Raw genomic sequence first — 12,517 nt, 5'->3', positions numbered from 1 at the left:
CAGGACGGGGTAGAGCGGTGAAAGGAGCAGACCCCTGCCATCCCAGAGCCTGGTTCCACCGGGGCGCCAGCTGGCAAACCGACACACACACAAATAGGCCAGAACTTCTCTGAACACGGCCCATGCTCTCGCTCTGTCCCCTTGTTTGCCCTGGGAGCCTCCCTGAAAGTTGGCTCCGAGAAGCTAGGAGAGCTCACTACCTCCCAAGTACCGGTGGCCTGCCCAGTTGCTAGTTGTTGAGTGAGTAACTGTGGGGGTGGGTGAGATGGGCAGCGAGACCAGGAGCTCTGTGCTGTCTCCTCACACATGGCCTCAGCTGGTCCATTTGCCAGATAGGCGGGGGAGGCCCAGCAGGGAGCTCCATCTGAGATCACCCGCAGTGAGCTGCACCCAGGCTGGACAAGTCCCAGGGCTTCCAGACTCTTCGTTCATTCAACAACACTTACAGTGGGTCCGGCACTGGGTGGCAGACAAGGTCTGCTTTCCTTAGTCGGGAGACACGGTAGGAGAAGTCCCCAGGAGGCAGAGAGTGCAATGCCAGGTGGTGATAAGGATGGGGGGCGGGGATAAGGCAAGGTGAGGAAGAGCTGGAGGGTGTGTGTGCTGCTGGGCAAGTTACAATCTGAAGGAGGCTCTGGGCAGGACTTACTGAGAAGGGGAGGTACAGCAGAGCCTCCAGGGAAGGGAGAGAGCAGCTGATGGGCTTTCCCCGGGGAGAGTTCCAGGCAGTGGGAGGTAGGAGGGTGCCAGCCAATGGGAGGGGCTGCAAGGAGGCTCCGAGGCGGAATGGAGAGGGGAGGGGGAGCCGGGCAGGTGAGGTGTGGGGGCATGGGGGCGGGGCAGAGGGAGGAGGGCCCTGGGCCATTAGAGGGAAATGGCCTCCCCTATCAGTGAGCAGGGACCCTGTGGGCAGTCCAGGGGCCTGACTTGCCTTCTCAAAGGTGGGCAGAGCCCGATGGGAAGAGGGCCAGGGCCAGGGGAGACCTGAGAGATTAGGGACTGGAGCAGGAGTGGGAGACAGGCCTGGAGAGGGGGTATGGTTTGATCAAGGCCACACGGGGGACCTGGGGGACCTCAACTGCCCGGTCAGCCTCTCTGAGGCACCGATTCTCTCTCAGTCAGCACTGGGCAGCAGGGACATCTGTCTGGCTCACGGATGTATCCCTGGCCGTTAGAATATTGCCTGGCGCAGAGCAGATGCTCCATAAACGTTAGTTGAATAAATCAGTGTGTAACCTGGGCTGCTGTAACCCCAGCTACTGCCCAGGCTGCTTATAAGGCTCAGAGGACCGGGTGGTGCTAGGCACTTAGTAAGCACTCGGCAGGAAGGAGCTCGTTCGANGCTTATAAGGCTCAGAGGACCGGGTGGTGCTAGGCACTTAGTAAGCACTCAGCAGGAAGGAGCTCGTTCGAGTTTACCCTGACTGCTGGCCAGGGCACTTTCCAATCTCTGACACCAGGCCGGGCAGGCCTCAGGCAAGGAGGTACTTGCAGAGAGGTGCGGTTGATACGAATCTTCCGGGCAGTCTGATTTTCCAGTTTGCTAGGAATGGCAGAGCACAGGGACCCCCAAGGAAGGAAGAGCCTGGAGCCCCTCCACCGTCCTCCCCAGACTCGAAGCTCAAGCCCAGGGGTCTAGACTGAGCCTGGGGCTCCCATCCAGCTGCACATGGTTGAGGCCAAGCAAGTGTAAGGCAGTGCCTGGGCCCTGGCAAGGTGGTAAGGAGCTCTGAGGCTACCTGCTCCTCGCCCCTTCTCTGTCTGCCCTGCCTGGAGGTCTGGATACCTGCGTCCCCTCCACCAACCACTGGTGCTTCTGGCCAGGAGGGCTGACCCCCCTGACTCCATCTCCCTGAGACCCAGGGTCTGAAACAGCCCCAGCCCAGTTCCTGCCAGCCTCTGTGCCGCCCGCTTATGGCCCTCCTTCTGTGCAGGGAGGATCCCCACGGGGCAACAGCCCCAGAGGTCACTGTGGCACGTCCTCCACCTCTGGAAGGATTTGCCCTACGGGTTGTGATCGACTGGGCGAGGGGTAGGTGGGTGCAGGGTGTTCCTGCAATCTCAAGGCTTTTCTAACACCTCAGGGTGCAGCCTGGCTTGAGCAAGCCCCCCCTCCTGTGATGCAGTCCAGCCCTCCGGCCCCTCTGCAGCTTGTCATTGCCACAGCCCACTGCGGCCCACAGCCTCCCCGGGTGGCATCGAGTTTCTCACTGGTAGGTCCCGGAGCTCTTCCTCCCTCACCAACTGCCAGCCCCGGAGAGCTGAGCCCTTGTGAATAATTCACCATGCTTCACAACAGGTCTGGGAGGCTCGCAGCCTCCATAGCCAGGCTGCCTGGGTCCCANATCGGTATGGAAGTGTCTTGTGGTTTCTCCACCTTCCTCCTTACCAGGAGGACGCTGCCCTCCTCCCTTTGACCCTTTTTCCTTCACCCCCTCACTCCTCCATGGTCAGTGGTTCTGGGCTGAGAGAGGGTGATGGTCTAGGGCACTTCCTCATTGGGTGACCTCGGACAGGGGCTTCACGTCTCCGAAACTCAGCTTCCTCCGTGGTAAAGGGGTAAGAACACCTACCTTTCGGGGGAGGTGGGGATGGGGTGGGGGAAAGATAACCAGGGTCTCGCGGTCGTACCATGTTCTCCACTGTCCGCAGGTAGCGGGTGCAGTGGCTGTGGCCGTTGTAGTCCGAGAGGTCGGCGGCCGTGAATCCGTCGCGGTCGCGGACGTCCAGCTCCGCGCCGTTCACTACCAGGATCTGGCAGCACTGCGAGGGGCCACGTACTGAGGACCCCGGCCGCTGGCCCGGACCCCCGCGCCGGGGCAGGGCTGTACTGAGAGCTCGGCGCCAGCAGAGGGCGCCCGTCCCCCCCACCCGCTCCGGCCCCGCCCCCACCTCCAGCTCTCCGTTTTCCGCGGCGTCGTGCAGCGGGGTCCCGCCCCACAGGTCGGCCGAGATCTCGCCGCCGTGCAGCAGGAGCCAGCTGAGCACTTTGGCGTGGCCGCGGCTCGCCGCGAAGTGCATGGCCGTGGCGCCGTCCTTGTCCTGCTCCGACAGGCTCACGTCGGTGCAGCTCACCTGGGCGGGAGGGGGCGCGGGAAAGAGGGGCGGGGGCTGGGCGCCAGGCCCCTCCAGGCTCCGCCCCCCCGTCCGTGCAGGCCGCTTCGCGAACAGACCCCGCCCCTTCCCGGGCCCCGCCCCGCCCTGACCCCGAGCTCACCAGCCACACGATGACCGAGCTGCGGCCCATCTGCGCCGCGGCGTGCAGCGGGGTCATGCCGTCCTGGGCGCTCGCGTGCGGGTCCGCGCCGCATTCCTGCACCAGGTACTGCGTCACTTCCAGGTGGCCCTCCTGGCACGCCAGGTACAGGGGCGTGGCACCGTTTTTGGTTTGGGCATTCACTCCCCTGCGGAGACACAGCACCCACCGTGGGCTCTCAGCGCCCACCTCCCTCCAAAGGCTTTTTACTCCCCTCATGTTCTTTGGGGAGCTCTGGAGGGCTGGGAGAGTGGGAGAGTGGGTTGGAGAAGGTCTAGCCACCGGGTCCTGCTGTCCCTGACTCCCTCTGGACTCTTAGTCCTATGCCAGCCTCCCTTAGGGGGTCCCCTTTGGCTTGGCCACCCCAAACCAGCAGCCTCCCTTCTCCAGTGCACATCTGACTGACCTAGTCCCTGTCTTCACTAAATAGCCCAAGGTCTTTTCACCAAGGTCTACAAGGATGTGGAGATCTGGCCTCTTCTTACCTTTTTAGCCACGTTAACCCATTGTCACTGTGAGTCCCCAAACCTTCTGTCTTACCTGTCTGTCTTTGATCAGGTCCCCTCTTGATCTGGAATGCACTTCCCCCCTCCTCTCTAAGACTTAGTCCAGATCCCTCCTCCATGAGGCTGCCCTGATTTCCCCAGGCAGAGCCGATCTTTCCTACCTCTGTGCCCCATACGGCCCTGGGCTCACTCCACAGACTGCCTGTCATACTTGATTGAACATAACTGATTTTGGCTTCTGCCTCCCCCAGGAGACTGAACTCCCAGAGGGCAGAGGAGTAGGGCTGCCAGATAAAACACAAGATGCCCAATTAATTCTGAATTTCAGAGAAACAAGAAATCATTTTCTAGTGTAAGTATACCCCAAACAAGGCATGGGACATACTTACACTAAAATATTATTTGTGGTTTATCTAAATTAAAATTCACCTGGATATCCTGTTGTTAATCTGACAGCTCTACAGGCGGCCCCCATTCACAGGGCACTTCTGGTGTGCTGTGGTATTGATGGGCAGTTCTCACTGGATGCCCTAACTTAGTCCTATTGTCATTCCCATTTTGCAGAGCGGCATTTGAGCCTCGGGGGCTGTGACTTGCTAAAGGTCACAGGACTGGTAAATGGCACTTGAGTGTATGCTTGTGATGCAGGGCCTAGTGCATGCAGTAGGCACGCAGGAAAGGCCATTCCCTGTCTTTACTCCCGGGACTTTCCTGAGGTCCAGTTTGCAGCGGTGTCTGCCCCTCATCCCTGTTCCCTTACTATTCTCCCTTACCTGGCGAGCTGGGAATCAACCCCATAAGGTGGAGTGCTGCTGGAAAACGGAAGTTGGCCCCCCCACTGATTGAGCCTCGGTTTTTCTGACTTCACAATGGGGTGGACCTCCCAGGGCGCAGTTACCACAGTTGGACACTAGGTGGAGCCACAATCTAGGCCAGACACAGGAGCCGGCTAGGGCCATCCACAGCAGGTCTCAGAAGCTCTGGTTTGGGGCTGAGTCCCACCGCGCTGGATCTGCCCTCCGTGCCCCAGGAAGTGAGCCTCTTCACCTGACTAAACATCTTCCCATCCATCTGCCTCCGGATCTACCCAGCGGTGACATTAGTCCCGCACTCTCCACCAATGTTCACGCACGCTCTCCCTCCCTCGTCCAAGTGCCAGCCCAGTGGTCCATTAACATGGGCACTAGGCCACCCAGTCCTCCTCCATCTGCCCACTCACCCACCCTCTTGTCACCCCCAACATGACTTGGTCCCTTCCCCTCACACACCCCTTGGACCCTCCTCCCTGCCCCTAAAACCTTGGTTCCTATCCACTTCCCTGACCCCTGCCCTCAGGCCACCTGCAGCCCTCACTGGGCACCTCCCTGCTCTCTCCTTACTCCTGACACGGGCACCCCTACCCCAGACACAGAGCTGCCATTTTTCTGGGCCTGATGTCAAGCACGGCACTTCATGTATTTGGTGTGGAACAGGGACCATGCCTGGCTACCCTCTGTTTCCCCACCCGAGTTGGGGCAATGGTGCTCACGAGCCCACGCTGCACCCGGCAACAGAGACCCGCCCACACGCCTCTTCCCAGGAACACTCTGGCTTGCAGCCACCAGCCTCCACACCCCAGTGCCATCATGCCCCCCCCCAGGCATTCACATACTGACGTGACAGTAACAGCCTGCTTAATATTTCATGACCGACACTCAGTGGCCTGAATTATTCACCCCGTAACCAAGGCACAGAGAGTACTGGGGTCCTGGAGAGCAGAGGCTGAGGGGGCCACCACCCAGGACCCGGTGAGGTCTCTCTGGGGAGGCCTAAGGCAACGTATGGAACTTGGGGCACCGGATCTGCCAGGAGCCCTGCCCTTCTTAGCACCCCTGCTTGGCAGGTGTCTGTGATCCTGGGGTGTCCAGCCAGCCTGGGAAGGTCTGAGAAGGTCCGAGAAGCTGGCACAGAACAGGACCTGAGCAGGAGGGGGCAGTCATGACCACAACCTCTTGCCGGGCCCGTGGCTGCCACCCCAGCCGGAGTCTCTGGGACAGAGGAAGCCCTCCATCAATGCTCCGGCTCACCACCATTCCTGTTAATATTTCAGTGTCTGCATTCTTGGAACCACAGCGTCCAGCCCGGGGAGGCCCCAGCATAATGGCTCAGACAGATACACTGATGGGCAAGGGTGGGAAAGGGGGTCCAGGCCTTGTTACCCTCTTCTACTTTGGCCTGGAGGCAAGAAGGGCTGGGGCCCCCAAATGCTCCCTGGGGGGAAATTGTAAAACCGTGGATGAGCACATGGAACAAAATCTATGAATTTAGATGAAGAGAGAGATGAGTTTATAATAGTGGTCATAATGATAATCAGTAACAGTGATTGCAGGTACTGTTTATCAAATGATGGATCTGTTTCGGGCGCTGTCATGAGCAGATGCACATGCTGTCCCCCTAGTCCTCTCAGGGACCTGACGGGGTAGGTGCTGGCATTGTTCCCCTTTCCAGATGAGGAGACTGTGCACAGAAGTCTCAGATCGCTCGATGACAGAGAGGCAGAGAAGGACCTGGGTCGAAGGAGGACCTGGGGCGTGAGTCCCTCCCAGCTGTGTCACGGTCTGGCCTCTTGTCTCTGTTCTCAAAGCCACCCTGGGAGCGGGGGCAGTAAGCAACCATGAGACGGGCTTGGAGAGCCCTCGGCACGGGCCTGTCACCTGGCATGAGCCTGGAGCCACTGTTATATTTTGGGACCCCTTCTCCCTGTGCCTCTGCAGGGGCACTGCAGGCCTGGGGTGTCCAGGCCCAACCAAGCACAGGTCAGGCCAGGCACTGCTTCTGCTGTGGAGACTCACCCAGAGGAGAGGGGCGGGGTCTGGGGGTACTTCTGGCCTCAGCATCCCACTGGCTCCAGCCCATCAAGTTCAGCCAAAGTGACACTAAGAGTGACCATTCCAGTCCCAGCCCCTGCCCTTGACCCTGGCCACCGCTCAGCACCCTGACTCTGTAGCTCACTGGGCAGGGCCCTAGTGAGTTCTTAACCTCCTGAGCCTCAGTTTCCATATACGGCAAATGGGCATCATAATTGTCTAGCATCTCCTTGCCTCTTATAAGAGAACAGAAGAGGAAGCTTTGGGAGGTTAGCACATTCCCTTGGAGGGAAGGCTGCTCTTTGCTTCCTGGTGCTGCAACCACATCCTGACCAGCCAGCCCCCTCACTGAGGCCTCAGCTGTCACTCCCCATGACCAAAGGCCAGGGGTTTCCCATTCTCATCTGACTTGGCCATTCCCTAACAGGTGCCTCTCCTGAACACCTGCTCTCTTGGCTTCCTGGACCAGCCACTGACTCACCAGCCAAGCCTCCTAAACCTTCTTTGCTGGGCCCTGGCTTCCACCGGACCTCCAAAGGTGGAGATGCCCCAGAGTCTCCTTTCTGAACATCCTCTCCCTGCTGGTGAGGTCATCTTCTTCCCAGGGTCAAAGGCCACCTGCACCCAATGCTCTTCCTCTCTCCAGCTTGGACCCGAAGTCTACCCCCACTCGCTGTGCATGTGTGCAATGCCCAGGCCTCTGGAACTTTATGTGCCTGGAGCGGATCTCTCGCCTTTCTCCCTCAAACCCTCCCCCGCGTGCCAACTCCATTCTGGTAAAGGGCACCACACTACCTTCCTTTGAGGGTAGCCTAAGCCCAAACCCTAGGAGTCTTTGGAGACCCTCAACCCTTGACCTCTTTATAGGTCTGCAATTCTCCAGCAACAATCACATAAATCATATTTTTCTTCCTCTCTGGGAAAAAGGTGACACGGATGAACTTCGAATAGTAAGAAAGTTACTGCATGGTGATATGAAACAAACATGGAATGCTTGCTGGAAATCTCCGTCCAGACTGGTGCCAGCTTACTGTGGCCTTTGCCACAAGGAGCAAGGAGTTACCTGCCCATGGAACCAGACTCAGGTCAAAGAGCAGCACTTCCAGTGGCCCTCCTCTTTGGCAATTATTTCTGCTCCAAGGAAGGCCAGCACAGAGGTGTTCCCACAAGGATTAGATCTCCTCGTCGTGGGGTTAGGCTGTCCTGGATAAAAGTCATGGGTCCTTGGTGACTCCACCTCTCTTGTCCTCTAATGGTGCCTTCTGGCTTATTTGAAAAGATTCCAAACTAGGCCTGGCTCAGGGAAGAAATGCCGTCCTTACTTGAGGAAGGTTCTAGAATAGTCAGCTTTACACCCAATCCACCTGCAAACCTGGACTCTTTCTGGGAGCTTACCCTTCCCTGCAGCTCTCCCAGCCTTCCAGGCCTTCTTTCTGGTCCTCAGTGAAGCCATGCTTGATCCCGCCTCAGTGCCTGCCCCCGCTGGCTCTTCCGCCTTCTAAGGCTCCCAAGCCAGACTTGTGCAGGGCTGGCCCCTCTCTTTACCCAGGTCTCGGATGAGCTCCCACCTGGCCTAGGAGGCCTTCCTTGACTCCCTCAATTTAAAGAAAACCCCACTGGTTTCTACCAAGCTACCCCGTTTCGCTTTATGGCTCTTGTCACTGGGGTTGTCTTGTGCGCCTACTTTGTTCATCCCAGGGACACATGTCACGAGGCTGCCACAAGCCAGGACGGGGTAGAGCGGTGAAAGGAGCAGACCCCTGCCATCCCAGAGCCTGGTTCCACCGGGGCGCCAGCTGGCAAACCGACACACACACAAATAGGCCAGAACTTCTCTGAACACGGCCCATGCTCTCGCTCTGTCCCCTTGTTTGCCCTGGGAGCCTCCCTGAAAGTTGGCTCCGAGAAGCTAGGAGAGCTCACTACCTCCCAAGTACCGGTGGCCTGCCCAGTTGCTAGTTGTTGAGTGAGTAACTGTGGGGGTGGGTGAGATGGGCAGCGAGACCAGGAGCTCTGTGCTGTCTCCTCACACATGGCCTCAGCTGGTCCATTTGCCAGATAGGCGGGGGAGGCCCAGCAGGGAGCTCCATCTGAGATCACCCGCAGTGAGCTGCACCCAGGCTGGACAAGTCCCAGGGCTTCCAGACTCTTCGTTCATTCAACAACACTTACAGTGGGTCCGGCACTGGGTGGCAGACAAGGTCTGCTTTCCTTAGTCGGGAGACACGGTAGGAGAAGTCCCCAGGAGGCAGAGAGTGCAATGCCAGGTGGTGATAAGGATGGGGGGCGGGGATAAGGCAAGGTGAGGAAGAGCTGGAGGGTGTGTGTGCTGCTGGGCAAGTTACAATCTGAAGGAGGCTCTGGGCAGGACTTACTGAGAAGGGGAGGTACAGCAGAGCCTCCAGGGAAGGGAGAGAGCAGCTGATGGGCTTTCCCCGGGGAGAGTTCCAGGCAGTGGGAGGTAGGAGGGTGCCAGCCAATGGGAGGGGCTGCAAGGAGGCTCCGAGGCGGAATGGAGAGGGGAGGGGGAGCCGGGCAGGTGAGGTGTGGGGGCATGGGGGCGGGGCAGAGGGAGGAGGGCCCTGGGCCATTAGAGGGAAATGGCCTCCCCTATCAGTGAGCAGGGACCCTGTGGGCAGTCCAGGGGCCTGACTTGCCTTCTCAAAGGTGGGCAGAGCCCGATGGGAAGAGGGCCAGGGCCAGGGGAGATCTGAGAGATTAGGGACTGGAGCAGGAGTGGGAGACAGGCCTGGAGAGGGGGTATGGTTTGATCAAGGCCACACGGGGGACCTGGGGGACCTCAACTGCCCGGTCAGCCTCTCTGAGGCACCGATTCTCTCTCAGTCAGCACTGGGCAGCAGGGACATCTGTCTGGCTCACGGATGTATCCCTGGCCGTTAGAATATTGCCTGGCGCAGAGCAGATGCTCCATAAACGTTAGTTGAATAAATCAGTGTGTAACCTGGGCTGCTGTAACCCCAGCTACTGCCCAGGCTGCTTATAAGGCTCAGAGGACCGGGTGGTGCTAGGCACTTAGTAAGCACTCGGCAGGAAGGAGCTCGTTCGAGTTTACCCTGACTGCTGGCCAGGGCACTTTCCAATCTCTGACACCAGGCCGGGCAGGCCTCAGGCAAGGAGGTACTTGCAGAGAGGTGCGGTTGATACGAATCTTCCGGGCAGTCTGATTTTCCAGTTTGCTAGGAATGGCAGAGCACAGGGACCCCCAAGGAAGGAAGAGCCTGGAGCCCCTCCACCGTCCTCCCCAGACTCGAAGCTCAAGCCCAGGGGTCTAGACTGAGCCTGGGGCTCCCATCCAGCTGCACATGGTTGAGGCCAAGCAAGTGTAAGGCAGTGCCTGGGCCCTGGCAAGGTGGTAAGGAGCTCTGAGGCTACCTGCTCCTCGCCCCTTCTCTGTCTGCCCTGCCTGGAGGTCTGGATACCTGCGTCCCCTCCACCAACCACTGGTGCTTCTGGCCAGGAGGGCTGACCCCCCTGACTCCATCTCCCTGAGACCCAGGGTCTGAAACAGCCCCAGCCCAGTTCCTGCCAGCCTCTGTGCCGCCCGCTTATGGCCCTCCTTCTGTGCAGGGAGGATCCCCACGGGGCAACAGCCCCAGAGGTCACTGTGGCACGTCCTCCACCTCTGGAAGGATTTGCCCTACGGGTTGTGATCGACTGGGCAAGGGGTAGGTGGGTGCAGGGTGTTCCTGCAATCTCAAGGCTTTTCTAACACCTCAGGGTGCAGCCTGGCTTGAGCAAGCCCCCCCTCCTGTGATGCAGTCCAGCCCTCCGGCCCCTCTGCAGCTTGTCATTGCCACAGCCCACTGCGGCCCACAGCCTCCCTGGGTGGCATCAAGTTTCTCACTGGTAGGTCCCGGAGCTCTTCCTCCCTCACCAACTGCCAGCCCCGGAGAGCTGAGCCCTTGTGAATAATTCACCATGCTTCACAGCAGGTCTGGGAGGCTCGCAGCCTCCATAGCCAGGCTGCCTGGGTCCCGGAATTGAGCCCTGTGGCCTGCGGCAGCCTGAACCTCTGGCTGTCTCCATGTGCAGCCTTGGAGAGCAGGCGTGTCTACCCCGGAGATAGGAGGCTACGTGGGCATGGGCCTTCAGTTCCCAGCGGGCCCCGCCCCAGTTCCCGGCCGCCCCCTCCTGCCTGAGCCAGCCTGGCAACCTCACAAAAGCACCTTCTTATCAGCCAGGTCACACGCTGCAGCAGGAATGGGCCCGTCTTCTGACCACCTCTGTGAGATTCATAGGGGCTCATCGGCCCAGGCCATCTGGCCTCAGAGTTGGCACCAGGGCCCAATCACTGCCAGCACCTGGCATGGCCTGGGAGGGGTCAGGGTCCCCAAGACCCTGAGGCCAAGAGGGTGTTCCACAGCACTAGCTCATCCTAGGCCCCAGGCTTTTGGGTGAGGAGGGGTTCAGGGGCAGCCTGGGGGCTCGCCCCTCCCCCTCCTGCCTGAGTTCCTCATCGGCACTTCCAGGGGCGGGCTTGGAGCCCTCTCTCAGTTTACACCATTTGGGCTAAGTTGGCATTGCCGTTAGCCTGGCATTTGGGGGCCCGTTATGTGTGATGGGGGAGGCTTATGGGTGCAGAAGGGTGACCACAGTCCATTCTTCCCCTCTCAGGACCTCGGTGTCCTCTGTGTGAAGTGAGGGGGTGGGACAGGAGCATTAGAGTCCCCACAGTGGGGCTGCAGGCCTGTCTCAGGGGCGGCTACCTGGCCTCAACCTGGAGGGTCCGAGTCAGGAATCTGGGACCAAACCCGCCGGTGGTGCTGATGGGGCCGGGTCATGAGCCTGCATCTCGGGGGGCCTCTTACTCTAAATCACCGCTTTTGAAGTGACCCAAACCCTGGCTTGTACAGAGCAAAGAACTTGGCCAAAGTGCCACCGAGTGGCCTCTGTGGGAATGGCCTGGGAGGCACACCTGCGGGCTCCCACTAACCAAACAGGGAGCTCCCTGCCCAGCAAGATGACTGCAGCCTGGCCTGGGGGCTCTCAGGACTGCCCTCCGTCACCCCCGTGTGCCTGGGCCACAGAGGCTGCCGGCTGCAGCCACCCTGCCACAAGGCCGTGGGGCCAGGCTGGCCTCCTGCCTGCTCCCTGGGAGCCCATGCCCAGCAGGCTCCCCCACAGGCGTGGAGCCGGAGGTGAGGACTGACCCCCTTACCTTGTGGCTGCTCTCCTCCAGAGGCTCGGTCTTCTGTCACCACTTAATGTCCCAGGCACCCACTTGGACTGACAAAGGTCACTGGTCAGAGCCCCCGTTTGTCAGGTCCCTGGGGCCACTATGGTCCCACTCCCTCAAAGACTCCCCCAGGACCCCTTCTTCTCTCAGGTGCACCTAAGACCTGGCTCCCTCCCTCCCCCAGGACTTCCCAGGACTTCTCTGAGCTGCACCGAGCCCCATTCTTACCCCCCATGCTCCCACCCCACCCTGGGGAGCTCCCAGCCCCCCTGCTTTCTCAGACCTGCCATTCAGGCTGAGGACCCTGGGAGGTTTGGGGGCCCTACCTCCCCTGCTAGTGGGAGTGGGCTGAGGGGCCACCAGAAATGACAAGTTGTTCTCTGGGTGGCCCAGTCAGAGGGCTGCGGGCCTAGGAGGTGGGGTGGGGGTCTGGGCAGGCGGCCCTCTCCCTTTACTGCTCCTCCTCCATCTTGACCAAAGGTTTAGGAAATTCTCCCATATCTTCACTCTTACACCCCACCCCACATTTAAAGATTTGTATTTATCTATTTACTTGAAAGAAAGAGAGAGAGAGAGAACACGAGCAGGGCGAGGGGGTGAGGGGCAGAGGGAGAAGCAGGGTCTCCACTGAGCAGGGAGCCCAATGTGGGGCTCAGTCCCGGAACTCTGGGATCATGACCTGAGCCGAAGTCAGACACTTCAAGGACTGAGC

The 12,517-nt window shown here is 59.6% G+C and overlaps 1 protein-coding gene across 2 annotated transcripts in view; it reads right to left on the bottom strand.

Annotated features, from left to right (window-relative positions):
* ESPN (espin) overlaps window positions 1-12,517 on the bottom strand; it is a 38,008-nt gene that overhangs the window by 21,601 nt on the left and 3,890 nt on the right. For both annotated transcript variants that reach the window (XM_034671151.1, XM_034671152.1), the window contains exons 3-5: window positions 3,218-3,404; window positions 2,893-3,075; window positions 2,632-2,763 (exon numbers count right to left, since the gene is read on the bottom strand). In XM_034671151.1, the coding sequence (XP_034527042.1) occupies window positions 2,632-2,763; window positions 2,893-3,075; window positions 3,218-3,404 (502 nt within the window). The remainder of the gene's footprint in view (window positions 1-2,631; window positions 2,764-2,892; window positions 3,076-3,217; window positions 3,405-12,517) is intronic.

This window comes from Ailuropoda melanoleuca, chromosome 11 (genome assembly GCF_002007445.2).
Source record: "Ailuropoda melanoleuca isolate Jingjing chromosome 11, ASM200744v2, whole genome shotgun sequence".
In the NCBI taxonomy this organism is placed as follows: domain Eukaryota; kingdom Metazoa; phylum Chordata; class Mammalia; order Carnivora; family Ursidae; genus Ailuropoda; species Ailuropoda melanoleuca.
Note: the sequence above shows the minus strand (reverse complement) of the source record. Positions and strands in the feature narration are given on the sequence as shown.